General features: G+C 56.4%; 1 protein-coding gene across 1 annotated transcript in view; it reads right to left on the bottom strand.

Moving 5' to 3' along the window:
• The window catches only part of LOC140420864 (gamma-aminobutyric acid receptor subunit alpha-3-like), a 632,301-nt gene that overhangs the window by 557,757 nt on the left and 60,387 nt on the right, over positions 1 to 14,157 (bottom strand). Inside the window, exon 3 of the mRNA XM_072504959.1 lies at positions 12,511 to 12,632. Within this exon, the coding sequence (XP_072361060.1) occupies positions 12,511 to 12,632 (122 nt within the window). The remainder of the gene's footprint in view (positions 1 to 12,510; positions 12,633 to 14,157) is intronic.

The following is a 14,157-nucleotide window of genomic DNA, read 5'->3' as shown; positions in this document are numbered from 1 at the left end:
CCACTCAACCTGTCCATCAACCACATCCACTAATCTTGTCCCTCAACCCCATCCACTCACCATGTCCCTCAACACCATCCACTCACCCTGTCCCTCAACCCCATCCACTCACCCTGTCCCTCAAACCCATCCACTCATTCTGTCCCTCAACCCCATCCACTCATCCTGTCCCTCAACCCCATCCACTCATCCTGTCCCTCAGCCCCATACACTCACGCTGTCCCTCAACTCCATCAACTCACCCTGTCCCTCATCCTGTCCCTCAACCCCATCCATTCACCCTTTCCCTCAAACCCATCCACTCACCCTTTCCCTCATCCTGTCCCTCAACCCCATCCACTCATCCTGTCCCTCATCCGGTCCCTCCATCCCATCCACTCAACCTGTCCCTCCACCCCATCCACTCATTCTGTCTCTCATCCTGTCCCTCAACGCCATCCACTCACCATGTCCCTCAACCCCATCCACTCAACCTGTCCCTCAACCCCATCCACTCACCCTGTCCCTCAACCCCATCCACTCACCCTATCCCTCAACACCATCCACTCAACCTGTCCCTCAACCCCATCCACTCATCCTGTCCCTCAACTCCATCCACTCATCCTGTCCCTCTACCCCATCCACTCACACTGTCCCTCAACCCCATCCACTCACCCTGTCCCTCAACCCCGTCCACTCACCCTGTCCCTCATCCTGTCCCTCAACCCCATCCACTCATCCTGTCCCTCAACCCCATCCTCTCACCCTGATCCTCATCCTGTCCCTGAAACCCATCTACTCAACTTGTCCCTCAACCCCATCCACTCATACCATCCCTCAACCTCATCCACTCAACCTGTCCCTCAACCCCATCCACTCATCCTGTCCGTCAACCTCATCCACTCAACCTGTCCCTCAACCCCATCCACTCATCCTGTCCCTCAACCCCATTAAGTCATCCTGTCCCTCAACCCCATCTACTCACCCTGTCCCTGAACCCCATCCACTCACCCTGTCCCTCATCCTGTCCCTCAACCCCATCTACTCATCCTGTCCCTCATCCTGTCCCTCAACCCCATCTACTCATCCTGTCCCTCATCCTGTCCCTCAACCCCATCCACTCACCCTGTCCCTCATCCTGCCCCTCAACCCCATCCACTCAACCTGTCCCTCAACCCCATCCACACATTCTGTCCCTCAACCCCATCCACTCACCTTGTCCCTGAAACCCCATCCACTCATCCTGTCCCTCAACCCCATCCACTCAACCTATCCCTCAACCCCATCCACTCATTCTCTCCCTCATCCTGTCCCTCAGCCCCATCCACTCATTCTGTCCCTCATCCTGTCCCTCAACCCCATCCACTCATTCTGTCCCTCATCCTGTCCCTCAACCCCATCCACTCACGCTGTCCCTCAACTCCACCCATTCACCCTGTCCCTCAACCCTATCCAGTCACCCTGTCCCTCCGCCCCATCCACTCAACCTGTCTCTCCACCCCATCCACTCACCCTGTCCCTCAACCACGTCCACTCAACCTGTCCATCAACCACATCCACTAATCTTGTCCCTCAACTCCATCCACTTACCATGTCCCTCAACACCATCCACTCACCCTGTCCCTCAACCCCATCCACTCACCCTGTCCCTCAAACCCATCCACTCATTCTGTCCCTCAACCCCATCCACTCATCCTGTCCCTCAACCCCATCCACTCATCCTGTCCCTCAACCCCATCCACTCATCCTGTCCCTCAGCCCCATACACTCACGCTGTCCCTCAACTCCATCAACTCACCCTGTCCCTCATCCTGTCCCTCAACCCCATCCATTCACCCTTTCCCTCAAACCCATCCACTCACCCTTTCCCTCATCCTGTCCCTCAACCCCATCCACTCATCCTGTCCCTCATCCGGTCCCTCCATCCCATCCACTCAACCTGTCCCTCCACCCCATCCACTCATTCTGTCTCTCATCCTGTCCCTCAACGCCATCCACTCACCATGTCCCTCAACCCCATCCACTCAACCTGTCCCTCAACCCCATCCACTCACCCTGTCCCTCAACCCCATCCACTCACCCTATCCCTCAACACCATCCACTCAACCTGTCCCTCAACCCCATCCACTCATCCTGTCCCTCAACTCCATCCACTCATCCTGTCCCTCTACCCCATCCACTCACACTGTCCCTCAACCCCATCCACTCACCCTGTCCCTCAACCCCGTCCACTCACCCTGTCCCTCATCCTGTCCCTCAACCCCATCCACTCATCCTGTCCCTCAACCCCATCCTCTCACCCTGATCCTCATCCTGTCCCTGAAACCCATCTACTCAACTTGTCCCTCAACCCCATCCACTCATACCATCCCTCAACCTCATCCACTCAACCTGTCCCTCAACCCCATCCACTCATCCTGTCCGTCAACCTCATCCACTCAACCTGTCCCTCAACCCCATCCACTCATCCTGTCCCTCAACCCCATTAAGTCATCCTGTCCCTCAACCCCATCTACTCACCCTGTCCCTGAACCCCATCCACTCACCCTGTCCCTCATCCTGTCCCTCAACCCCATCTACTCATCCTGTCCCTCATCCTGTCCCTCAACCCCATCTACTCATCCTGTCCCTCATCCTGTCCCTCAACCCCATCCACTCACCCTGTCCCTCATCCTGCCCCTCAACCCCATCCACTCAACCTGTCCCTCAACCCCATCCACACATTCTGTCCCTCAACCCCATCCACTCACCTTGTCCCTGAAACCCCATCCACTCATCCTGTCCCTCAACCCCATCCACTCAACCTATCCCTCAACCCCATCCACTCATTCTCTCCCTCATCCTGTCCCTCAGCCCCATCCACTCATTCTGTCCCTCATCCTGTCCCTCAACCCCATCCACTCATTCTGTCCCTCATCCTGTCCCTCAACCCCATCCACTCACGCTGTCCCTCAACTCCACCCATTCACCCTGTCCCTCAACCCTATCCAGTCACCCTGTCCCTCCGCCCCATCCACTCAACCTGTCTCTCCACCCCATCCACTCACCCTGTCCCTCAACCACGTCCACTCAACCTGTCCATCAACCACATCCACTAATCTTGTCCCTCAACTCCATCCACTTACCATGTCCCTCAACACCATCCACTCACCCTGTCCCTCAACCCCATCCACTCACCCTGTCCCTCAAACCCATCCACTCATTCTGTCCCTCAACCCCATCCACTCATCCTGTCCCTCAACCCCATCCACTCATCCTGTCCCTCAGCCCCATACACACACGCTGTCCCTCAACTCCATCAACTCACCCTGTCCCTCATCCTGCCCCTCAACCCCATCCATTCACCCTTTCCCTCAAACCCATCCACTCACCCTTTCCCTCATCCTGTCCCTCAACCCCATCCACTCATCCTGTCCCTCATCCTGTCCCTCCATCCCATCCACTCAACCTGTCCCTCCACCCCATCCACTCATTCTGTCCCTCATCCTGTCCCTCAACGCCATCCACTCACCATGTCCCTCAACCGCATCCACTCAACCTGTCCCTCAACCCCATCCACTCACCCTGTCCCTCAACCCCATCCACTCACCCTATCCCTCAACACCATCCACTCAACCTTTCCCTCAACCCCATCCACTCATCCTGTCCCTCAACTCCATCCACTCATCCTGTCCCTCTACCCCATCCACTCACACTGTCCCTCAACCCCATCCACTCACCCTGTCCCTCAACCCCGTCCACTCACCCTGTCCCTCATCCTGTCCCTCAACCCCATCCACTCATCCTGTCCCTCAACCCCATCCTCTCACCCTGATCCTCATCCTGTCCCTGAAACCCATCTACTCAACTTGTCCCTCAACCCCATCCACTCATACTATCCCTCAACCTCATCCACTCAACCTGTCCCTCAACCCCATCCACTCATCCTGTCCGTCAACCTCATCCACTCAACCTGTCCCTCAACCCCATCCACTCATCCTGTCCCTCAACCCCATTAAGTCATCCTGTCCCTCAACCCCATCTACTCACCCTGTCCCTGAACCCCATCCACTCACCCTGTCCCTCATCCTGTCCCTCAACACCATCTACTCATCCTGTCCCTCATCCTGTCCCTCAACCCCATCTACTCATCCTGTCCCTCATCCTGTCCCTCAACCCCATCCACTGACCCTGTCCCTCATCCTCTCCCTCAACCTCATCCACTCAACCTGTCCCTCAACCCAATCCACTCATCCTGTCCCTCAACCCCATCCACTCAACCTGTCCCCCAACCCCATCTACTCAGCCTGTCCCTCAACCCCAGCACTTATCCTGTCCCTCAACCCCATCCACTCGCCCTGTCCCCCAACTCCATCCACTCACTATGTCCCTCAACCCCATCCACTCGCCCTGTCCCACAACACCATCCACACACGCTGTCCCCCAACACCATCCATTCATCCTGTCCCTCAACCCCATCCACTCATCCTGTCCCTCAACCCCATCCACTCATCCTGTCGCTCAACCCCATCCACTCATCCTGTCCCTCAACCCCATCCACTCACCCTGTCCCTCAACCCCATTCACTCACCCTGTCCCTCAACCCCATCCACTCACCCTGTCCCTCAACCCCATCCACTCACCCTGCCCCTCAACCCCATCCACTCACCGTGTCCCTCACCCTGTCCCTCAGCCCAATCCTCTCATCCTGTCCCTCAACCCCATTGACTTATCCTGTCCCTCTGCCCCATCCACTCAACCTGTCCCTCAACCCCATCCACTCACCCTGTCCCTCAACCCCATCCACTCATTCTGTCCCTCAAACCCATCCACTCATCCTCTCCCTCACCCTCATCCACTCACCCTGTGCCTCAACCCCATCCACTCATTCTGTCCCTCAAACCCATCCACTCATCCTGTCCCTCATCCTGTCCCTCAGCTCCATCCACTCACCCTGTCCCTGAACCCCATCCACTCAACCTGTCCCTCAACGCCATCTACACTACCCTGTCCCTCAACCCCACCACTCATCCTGTCCCTCAACCCCATCCACTCACCCTGTCCCCCACCCCATAAATTCATCCTGTCCCCCAACTCCATCCACTCACCCTGTCCCTCAACCCCATCCACTCACCCTGTCCCTCATCCTGTCTCTCAACCCCATCCTCTCACCCTGTCCCTCAACCCCATCCACTCATTCTGTCCCTCATCCTGTCCCTCAACGCCATCCACTCACCCTGTCCCACAACCCCATCCACTCAACCTGCCCCTCAACCCCATCCACTCACCGTGTCCCTCACCCTGTCCCTCAGCCCAATCCTCTCATCCTGTCCCTCAACCCCATTGACTTATCCTGTCCCTCTACCCCATCCACTCAACCTGTCCCTCTACCCCATCCACTCACCCTGTCCCTCAACCCCATCCACTCATTCTGTCCCTCAACCCCATCCACTCATCCTGTCCCTCATCCTGTCCCTCAACCCCATCCACTCACCCTGTCCCTCAACCCCATCCACTCATTCTGTCCCTCATCCTGACCCTCAACCCCATCCACTCACGCTGTCCCTCAACCCCACCCACTCACCCTGTCCCTCAACCCTATCCAGTCACCCTGTCCCTCCGCCCCATCCACTCAACCTGTCTCTCCACCCCATCCACTCACCCTGTCCCTCAACCACGTCCACTCAACCTGTCCATCAACCACATCCACTAATCTTGTCCCTCAACCCCATCCACTCACCATGTCCCTCAACACCATCCACTCACCCTGTCCCTCAACCCCATCCACTCACCCTGTCCCTCAAACCCATCCACTCATTCTGTCCCTCAACCCCATCCACTCATCCTGTCCCTCAACCCCATCCACTCATCCTGTCCCTCAGCCCCATACACTCACGCTGTCCCTCAACTCCATCAACTCACCCTGTCCCTCATCCTGCCCCTCAACCCCATCCATTCACCCTTTCCCTCAAACCCATCCACTCACCCTTTCCCTCATCCTGTCCCTCAACCCCATCCACTCATCCTGTCCCTCATCCTGTCCCTCCATCCCATCCACTCAACCTGTCCCTCCACCCCATCCACTCATTCTGTCCCTCATCCTGTCCCTCACCGCCATCCACTCACCATGTCCCTCAACCGCATCCACTCAACCTGTCCCTCAACCCCATCCACTCACCCTGTCCCTCAACCCCATCCACTCACCCTATCCCTCAACACCATCCACTCAACCTGTCCCTCAACCCCATCCACTCATCCTGTCCCTCAACTCCATCCACTCATCCTGTCCCTCTACCCCGTCCACTCACACTGTCCCTCAACCCCATCCACTCACCCTGTCCCTCAACCCCGCCCACTGACCCTGTCCCTCATCCTGTCCCTCAACCCCATCCACTCATCCTGTCCCTCAACCCCATCCTCTCACCCTGACCCTCATCCTGTCCCTGAAACCCATCTACTCAACTTGTCCCTCAACCCCATCCACTCATACCATCCCTCAACCTCATCCACTCAACCTGTCCCTCAACCCCATCCACTCATCCTGTCCGTCAACCTCATCCACTCAACCTGTCCCTCAACCCCATCCACTCATCCTGTCCCTCAACCCCATTAAGTCATCCTGTCCCTCAACCCCATCTACTCACCCTGTCCCTGAACCCCATCCACTCACCCTGTCCCTCATCCTGTCCCTCAACCCCATCTACTCATCCTGTCCCTCATCCTGTCCCTCAACCCCATCTACTCATCCTGTCCCTCATCCTGTCCCTCAACCCCATCCACTGACCCTGTCCCTCATCCTCTCCCTCAACCTCATCCACTCAACCTGTCCCTCAACCCAATCCACTCATCCTGTCCCTCAACCCCATCCACTCAACCTGTCCCCCAACCCCATCTACTCAGCCTGTCCCTCAACCCCAGCACTTATCCTGTCCCTCAACCCCATCCACTCGCCCTGTCCACCAACTCCATCCACTCACTATGTCCCTCAACCCCATCCACTCGCCCTGTCCCACAACACCATCCACACACGCTGTCCCCCAACACCATCCATTCATCCTGTCCCTCAACCCCATCCACTCATCCTGTCCGTCAACCCCATCCACTCATCCTGTCGCTCAACCCCATCCACTCATCCTGTCCCTCAACCCCATCCACTCGCCCTGTCCCTCAACCCCATTCACTCACCCTGTCCCTCAACCCCATCCACTCACCCTGTCCCTCAACCCCATCCACTCACCCTGCCCCTCAACCCCATCCACTCACCGTGTCCCTCACCCTGTCCCTCAGCCCAATCCTCTCATCCTGTCCCTCAACCCCATTGACTTATCCTGTCCCTCTGCCCCATCCACTCAACCTGTCCCTCAACCCCATCCACTCACCCTGTCCCTCAACCCCATCCACTCATTCTGTCCCTCAAACCCATCCACTCATCCTCTCCCTCAACCTCATCCACTCACCCTGTGCCTCAACCCCATCCACTCATTCTGTCCCTCAAACCCATCCACTCATCCTGTCCCTCATCCTGTCCCTCAGCTCCATCCACTCACCCTGTCCCTGAACCCCATCCACTCAACCTGTCCCTCAACGCCATCTACACTACCCTGTCCCTCAACCCCACCACTCATCCTGTCCCTCAACCCCATCCACTCACCCTGTCCCTCAACCCCATCCACTCACCCTGTCCCTCATCCTGTCTCTCAACCCCATCCTCTCACCCTGTCCCTCAACCCCATCCACTCATTCTGTCCCTCATCCTGTCCCTCAACGCCATCCACTCACCCTGTCCCACAACCCCATCCACTCAACCTGCCCCTCAACCCCATCCACTCACCGTGTCCCTCACCCTGTCCCTCAGCCCAATCCTCTCATCCTGTCCCTCAACCCCATTGACTTATCCTGTCCCTCTACCCCATCCACTCAACCTGTCCCTCTACCCCATCCACTCACCCTGTCCCTCAACCCCATCCACTCATTCTGTCCCTCAACCCCATCCACTCATCCTGTCCCTCAACCCCATCCACTCACCCTGTCCCTCAACCCCATCCACTCATTCTGTCCCTCAACCCCATCCACTCATCCTGTCCCTCATCCTGTCCCTCAACCCCATCCACTCACCCTGTCCCTCAACCCCATCCACTCATTCTGTCCCTCAACCCCATTAACTCATCCTGTCCCTCAGCTCCATCCACTCACCCTGTCCCTGAACCCCATCCACTCAACCTGTCCCTCAACCCCATCTACACTACCCTGTCCCTCAACCCCACCACTCATCCTGTCCCTCAACCCCATCCACTCACCCTGTCCCCCACCCCATCCATTCATCCTGTCCCCCAACTCCATCCACTCACCCTGTCCCTCAACCCCATCCACTCACCCTGCCCCTCAAACCCATCCAGTCACCCTGTCCCTCAACCCCATCCACTCACCCTGTCCCTCATCCTGTCTCTCAACTCCATCCTCTCACCCTGTCCCTCAACCCCATCCACTCATCCTTTACCTCAATCCCATCCACCCACCCTGTCCCTCAACTCCATCCACTCACCCTGTCCCCCACCCCGTCCACTCATCCTTTACCTTAACCCCATCCTCTCATCCTGTCCCTCAACCCCATCCACTCACCCTGTCCCTCAAACCCATCCACTCATCCTTTACCTCAACCCCATCCACTCACCCTGTCCCTGAACCCCATCCACTCACCCTGTCCCTCAACCCCATCCACTCACCCTGTCCCTCAACCCCATCCACTCACCCTGTCCCTCAACCCCATCCACTCACCCTGTCCCTCAATCGCATCCACTCGACCTGTCCCTCAATCCCATCCACTCACCCTGCCCCTCAACCCCATCCACCCACCCTATCCCTCAACACCATCCACTCAACCTGTCCCTCAACCCCATCCACTCATCCTGTCCCTCAACTCCATCCACTCATCCTGTCCCTCTACCCCATCCACTCACCCTGTCCCTCAACCCCATCCACTCACCCTGTCCCTCAACCCCGTCCACTCACCCTGTCCCTCATCCTGTCCCTCAACCCCATCCACTCATCCTGTCCCTCAACCCCATCCACTCACCCTGTTCCTCATCCTGTCCCTGAACCCCATCTACTCAACTTGTCCCTCAACCCCATCCACTCATACCATCCCTCAACCTCATCCACTCAACCTGTCCCTCAACCCCATCCACTCATCCTGTCCCTCAACCTCATCCACTCAACCTGTCCCTCAACCCCATCCACTCATCCTGTCCCTCAACCCCATTAAGTCATCCTGTCCCTCAACCCCATCTACTCACCCTGTCCCTGAACCCCATCCACTCACCCTGTCACTCATCCTGTCCCTCAACCCCATCTACTCATCGTGTCCCTCATCCTGTCCCTCAACCCCATCCACTGACCCTGTCCCTCATCCTCTCCCTCAACCTCATCCACTCAACCGGTCCCTCAACCCCACCCACTCATCCTGTCCCTCAACCCCATCCACTCAACCTGTCCCTCAACGCCATCTACTCAGCCTGTCCCTCAAACCCAGCACTCATCCTGTCCCTCAACCCCATCCACTCGCCCTGTCCCCCAACCCCACCCACTCATCCTGTCCCTCAACCCCATCCACTCAACCTGTCCCTCAACGCCATCTACTCAGCCTGTCCCTCAAACCCAGCACTCATCCTGTCCCTCAACCCCATCCACTCGCCCTGTCCCCCAACTCCATCCACTCACCCTGTCCCTCAACCCCATCCACTCATCCTGTCCCTCAACACCATCCATTCATCCTGTCCGTCAACCCCATCCACTCACCCTGTCGCTCAACCCCATCCACTCATCCTGTCCCTCGGCCCCATCCACTCACCCTGTCCCTCAACCCCATTCACTCACCCTGTCCCTCAAACCCATCCACTCACCCTATCCCTCAAGCCCATCCACTCACCCTGCCCCTCAACCACATCCACTCACCCTGTCCCTCACCCTGTCCCTCAACCCCATCCTCTGATCCTGTCCCTCAACCCCATTGACTTATCCTGTCCCTCGACCCCAACCACTCAACCTGTCCCTCAACCCCATCCACTCACCCTGTCCCTCAACCCCATCCACTCATTCTGTCCCTCAACCCCATCCACTCATCCTGTCCCTCATCCTGTCCCTCAACCCCATCCACTCACCCTGTCCCTCAACTCCATCCACTCACCCTGTCCCTGAACCCCATCCACTCAGCCTGTCCCTCAACCCCATCTACACTCCCCTGTCCCTCAACCCCACCACTCATCCTGTCCCTCAACCCCATCCACTCACCCTGTCCCCCACCCCATCCATTCATCCTGTCCCCCAACTCCATCCACTCACCCTGTCCCTCAACCCCATCCACTCACCCTGCCCCTCAAACCCATCCACTCACCGTGTCCCTCAACCCCATCCACTCACCCTGTCCCTCATCCTGTCTCTCAACCCCATCCTCTCATCCTGTACCTCAACCCCATCCACTCATTCTGTCCTCAACCCCATTAACTCATCCTGTCCCTCAACCCCATCCACTCATCCTTTACCTCAATCCCATCCACCCACCCTGTCCCTCAACCCCATCCACTCACCCTGTCCCCCACCCCATCCACTCATCCTTTACCTTAACCCCATCCTCTCATCCTGTCCCTCAACTCCATCCACTCACCCTGTCCCTCAACCCCATCCACTCATCCTTTACCTCAACCCCATCCACTCAACCTGTCCCTCAACCCCATCCACTCTCCCTGTCCCTCAACCCCATCCACTCACCCTGTCCCTCAACCCCATCCACTCACCCTGTCCCTCAACCCCAGCCACTCATCCTTTACCTCAATCCCATGCACCCACCCTGTCCCTCAACCCCATCCAGTCACCCTGTCCCCCACCCCATCCACTCATCCTTTACCTTAACCCCATCCTCTCATCCTGTCCCTCAACCCCATCCACTCATCCTTTACCTCAACCCCATCCACTCACCCTGTCCCTCAACCCCATCCACTCACCCTGTCCCTCAACCCCATCCACTCACCCTGTCCCTCAACCCCATCAACTCGCCCTGTCCCTCAACCCCATCCACTCGCCCTGTCCCTCAACCCCATCCACTCACCCTGTCCCTCAACCCCATCCACTCACCCTATCCCTCAACCCCATCCACTCACCCTGTCCCTCAACTCCATCCACTCGCCCTGTCCCTCAACCCCATCCACTCATGCTGTCCCTCAACCCCATCCACTCACCCTGTCCCTCAACCCCATCCACTCGCCCTGTCCCTCAACCCCATCCACTCGCCCTGTCCCTCAACGCCATCCACTCACGCTGTCCCTCATCCTGTCCCTCAACCCCATCCACTCACCCTGTCCCTCATCCTGTCCCTCAACCCCATCCACTCACCCTGTCCCTCAACACCATCCACTCGCCCTGTCCCTCAACCCCATCCACTCACCCTGTCCCTCAACACCATCCACTCACCCTGTCCCTCATCCTGTCCCTCAACCCCATCCACTCACCCTGTCCCTCAACACCATCCACTCGCCCTGTCCCTCAACCCCATCCACTCACCCTGTCCCTCAACACCATCCACTCGCCCTGTCCCTCAACCCCATCCACTCACCCTGTCCCTCAACCCCATCCACTCACCCTGTCCCTCAACCCCATCCACTCGCCCTGTCCCTCAACACCATCCACTCGCCCTGTCCCTCAACCCCATCCACTCACCCTGTCCCTCAACCCCATCCACTCACCCTGTCCCTCAATCCCATCCACTCGCCCTGTCCCTCAACCCCATCCACTCACGCTGTCCCTCAATCCCATCCACTCACCCTGTCCCTCAACACCATCCACTCGCCCTGTCCCTCAACCCCATCCACTCACCCTGTCCCTCAACACCATCCACTCGCCCTGTCCCTCAACACCATCCACTCGCCCTGTCCCTCAACCCCATCCACTCACCCTGTCCCTCAACCCCATCCACTCGCCCTGTCCCTCAACACCATCCACTCGCCCTGTCCCTCAACCCCATCCACTCACCCTGTCCCTCAACCCCATCCACTCACCCTGTCCCTCAACCCCATCTACTCGCGCTGTCCCTCAACCCCATCAATTCATCCTGTCCTTCAACACATCTGTTCATCAGAAACTTGAATCACATCAATCAACTTCATCCCAATATCCTTCCACCTTCTCCCCAGCCCTTGCGTTCACGTCTGCATTTACTTCACGAGCTTTTTTGTAGGAATTCATGGGAATTTTATATTGTTGTCAACACCAGAATTTTATTCTCACCCCTAATTTTATTAAGCAGCCTCTGTAGTTATTTTCCCAGAGAATCCGTGTTCACGGACTTTTCTGGATATTCAGCTCCTCGTGGGATGTAAAGGATCTGCCTGATCTCTTCTGATTTCTGACTTTATTTACTTGCAACTCCTGTAGTTTGAACACTTCACCACATTGAACAATGTGCATCTTTTTAAATAGCATGTGCAACAGAAGGTGAGAGAGTGCATCAGATTTTGAATACTTCTCAATTAAGCCTCTCCTTAAATAAATGGTGATTTTTACCTCCAAGACCAGGCCGCAGCCTGTTGTCGTAACCATCCAACAGACGGTCCAAAATTCTGGTGAAGATGGTGATGTTGTCTTTCCCCTCTGTTGGTGCTGGTCGAGCATGTTTCTTTGAAAATCTAAGAATAAAAAGAATCAACCTTTTTTTCCAAAAATACAAAGAACAAAGCACAGGAACAGGCCCTTCAGCCCTCCAAGCCTGTACCGGTCATGATACTAACCTTTGGCAAAATTCTCACACTTCCTTGCGCCGTATCCCTCTATGCCCATAGTTTGTCAAGATGCTTCCACAACCTCCCCTAGCAACGCGTCCAGGCACTCACCACCCTCTGCGTAAAACACCTGCCTCGAACATCTCCTCTAAGCTTTGCCCATGGACCTTAAACCTATGCCCCCTGGTGACTGACCCCTCCAACCTGGGAAAGAGTGCCTGCCCATCCACTCTATCCATGCCCCTCATAATCTTGTAGACATCTATCAGGTCACTCCTCAACCTCTGTCGTTCTATTGCAAACAGTCGGACTATATTCAGCCTGTCCACACAGCTAACACCCTGCAGACCAGGCAACATCTTGGTAAACCTCCTCTGCACCTAGGTCAGGTGCCCTTTCGGAGGGTCTCTGCAGGCTCGATGGGCCAAATGGCCTCCTTCTGCACTGTAGGGAGTCTACGATCAGGTACTTAGGTGCTTACAGGTTCAAAACTATTTTGTGATGGCAACACTGACTGCTGGAGTTTCTTTACTCCTCAAGTGACCCAAATGGTTATGAACGATCTGTCCCCCCATGTCTCTGGGGTATGACAGGAGTCCAGTCTCAGAGACAATAATTCCAGGGATCCAACTTGATTAGCTCCCGAAGTTTCATATTGTGACACCATGTTATATTATGTACTTAATATGTTTTTTTATTGTTGCAATGGTGATGGTTCATTGGTGAGATTTTGAGGCTTGAGTGTTCAAACATAAACACATGTACTGGTATGCTTTATCTAGACAGAATTACTAATATGGCCAGTTTTCCCACAATGTCTGTCTGTCATGTGTGAAGAAATGTCCGTGGTACTCTGTTTCTGGTACTTAGGTCATGTGATACGTTTTTTCACTTGCCAACATTTCAATTTGGCACCTTTTTAATTGACCACTTTTTCATTGATCATTTTATCATATTGGTTCTTTTACTTTTCAATTCACGTGACCATTTCAGCAACCTTGGGCGAAATTCTCCCGAAACGGCGCGATGTCCGCCGACTGGCACACTAAACGGCGCCAATCAGACGGGCATCGCGCCGCCCCAAAGGTGCGGAATGCTCCGCATCTTTGGAGGCCGAGCCCCAACATTGAGGGGCTAGGCCGACGCCGGAGGAATTTCCGCCCCGCCAGCTGGCGGAAACGGCCTTTGGTGCCCCGCCAGCTGGCGCGGAAATGACATGTCGGGGCGGCGCATGCGCGGGAGCGTCAGCGGCCGTTGACAGTTTACCGTGCATGCGCAGTGGAGGGAGTCTCTTCCGCCTCTGCCATGGTGGAGACCATGGAGGAGGCGGAAGGGAAAGAGTGCCCCCACGGCACAGGCCCGCCCGAGGATCTGTGGGCCCCAATCGCGGGCCAGGCCACCAAGGGTGGAAGGGCTTTTTCCAAGGGTGGAA

This window comes from Scyliorhinus torazame, chromosome 5, assembly GCF_047496885.1.
Source record: "Scyliorhinus torazame isolate Kashiwa2021f chromosome 5, sScyTor2.1, whole genome shotgun sequence".
NCBI lineage: Eukaryota > Metazoa > Chordata > Chondrichthyes > Carcharhiniformes > Scyliorhinidae > Scyliorhinus > Scyliorhinus torazame.
Note: the sequence above shows the minus strand (reverse complement) of the source record. Positions and strands in the feature narration are given on the sequence as shown.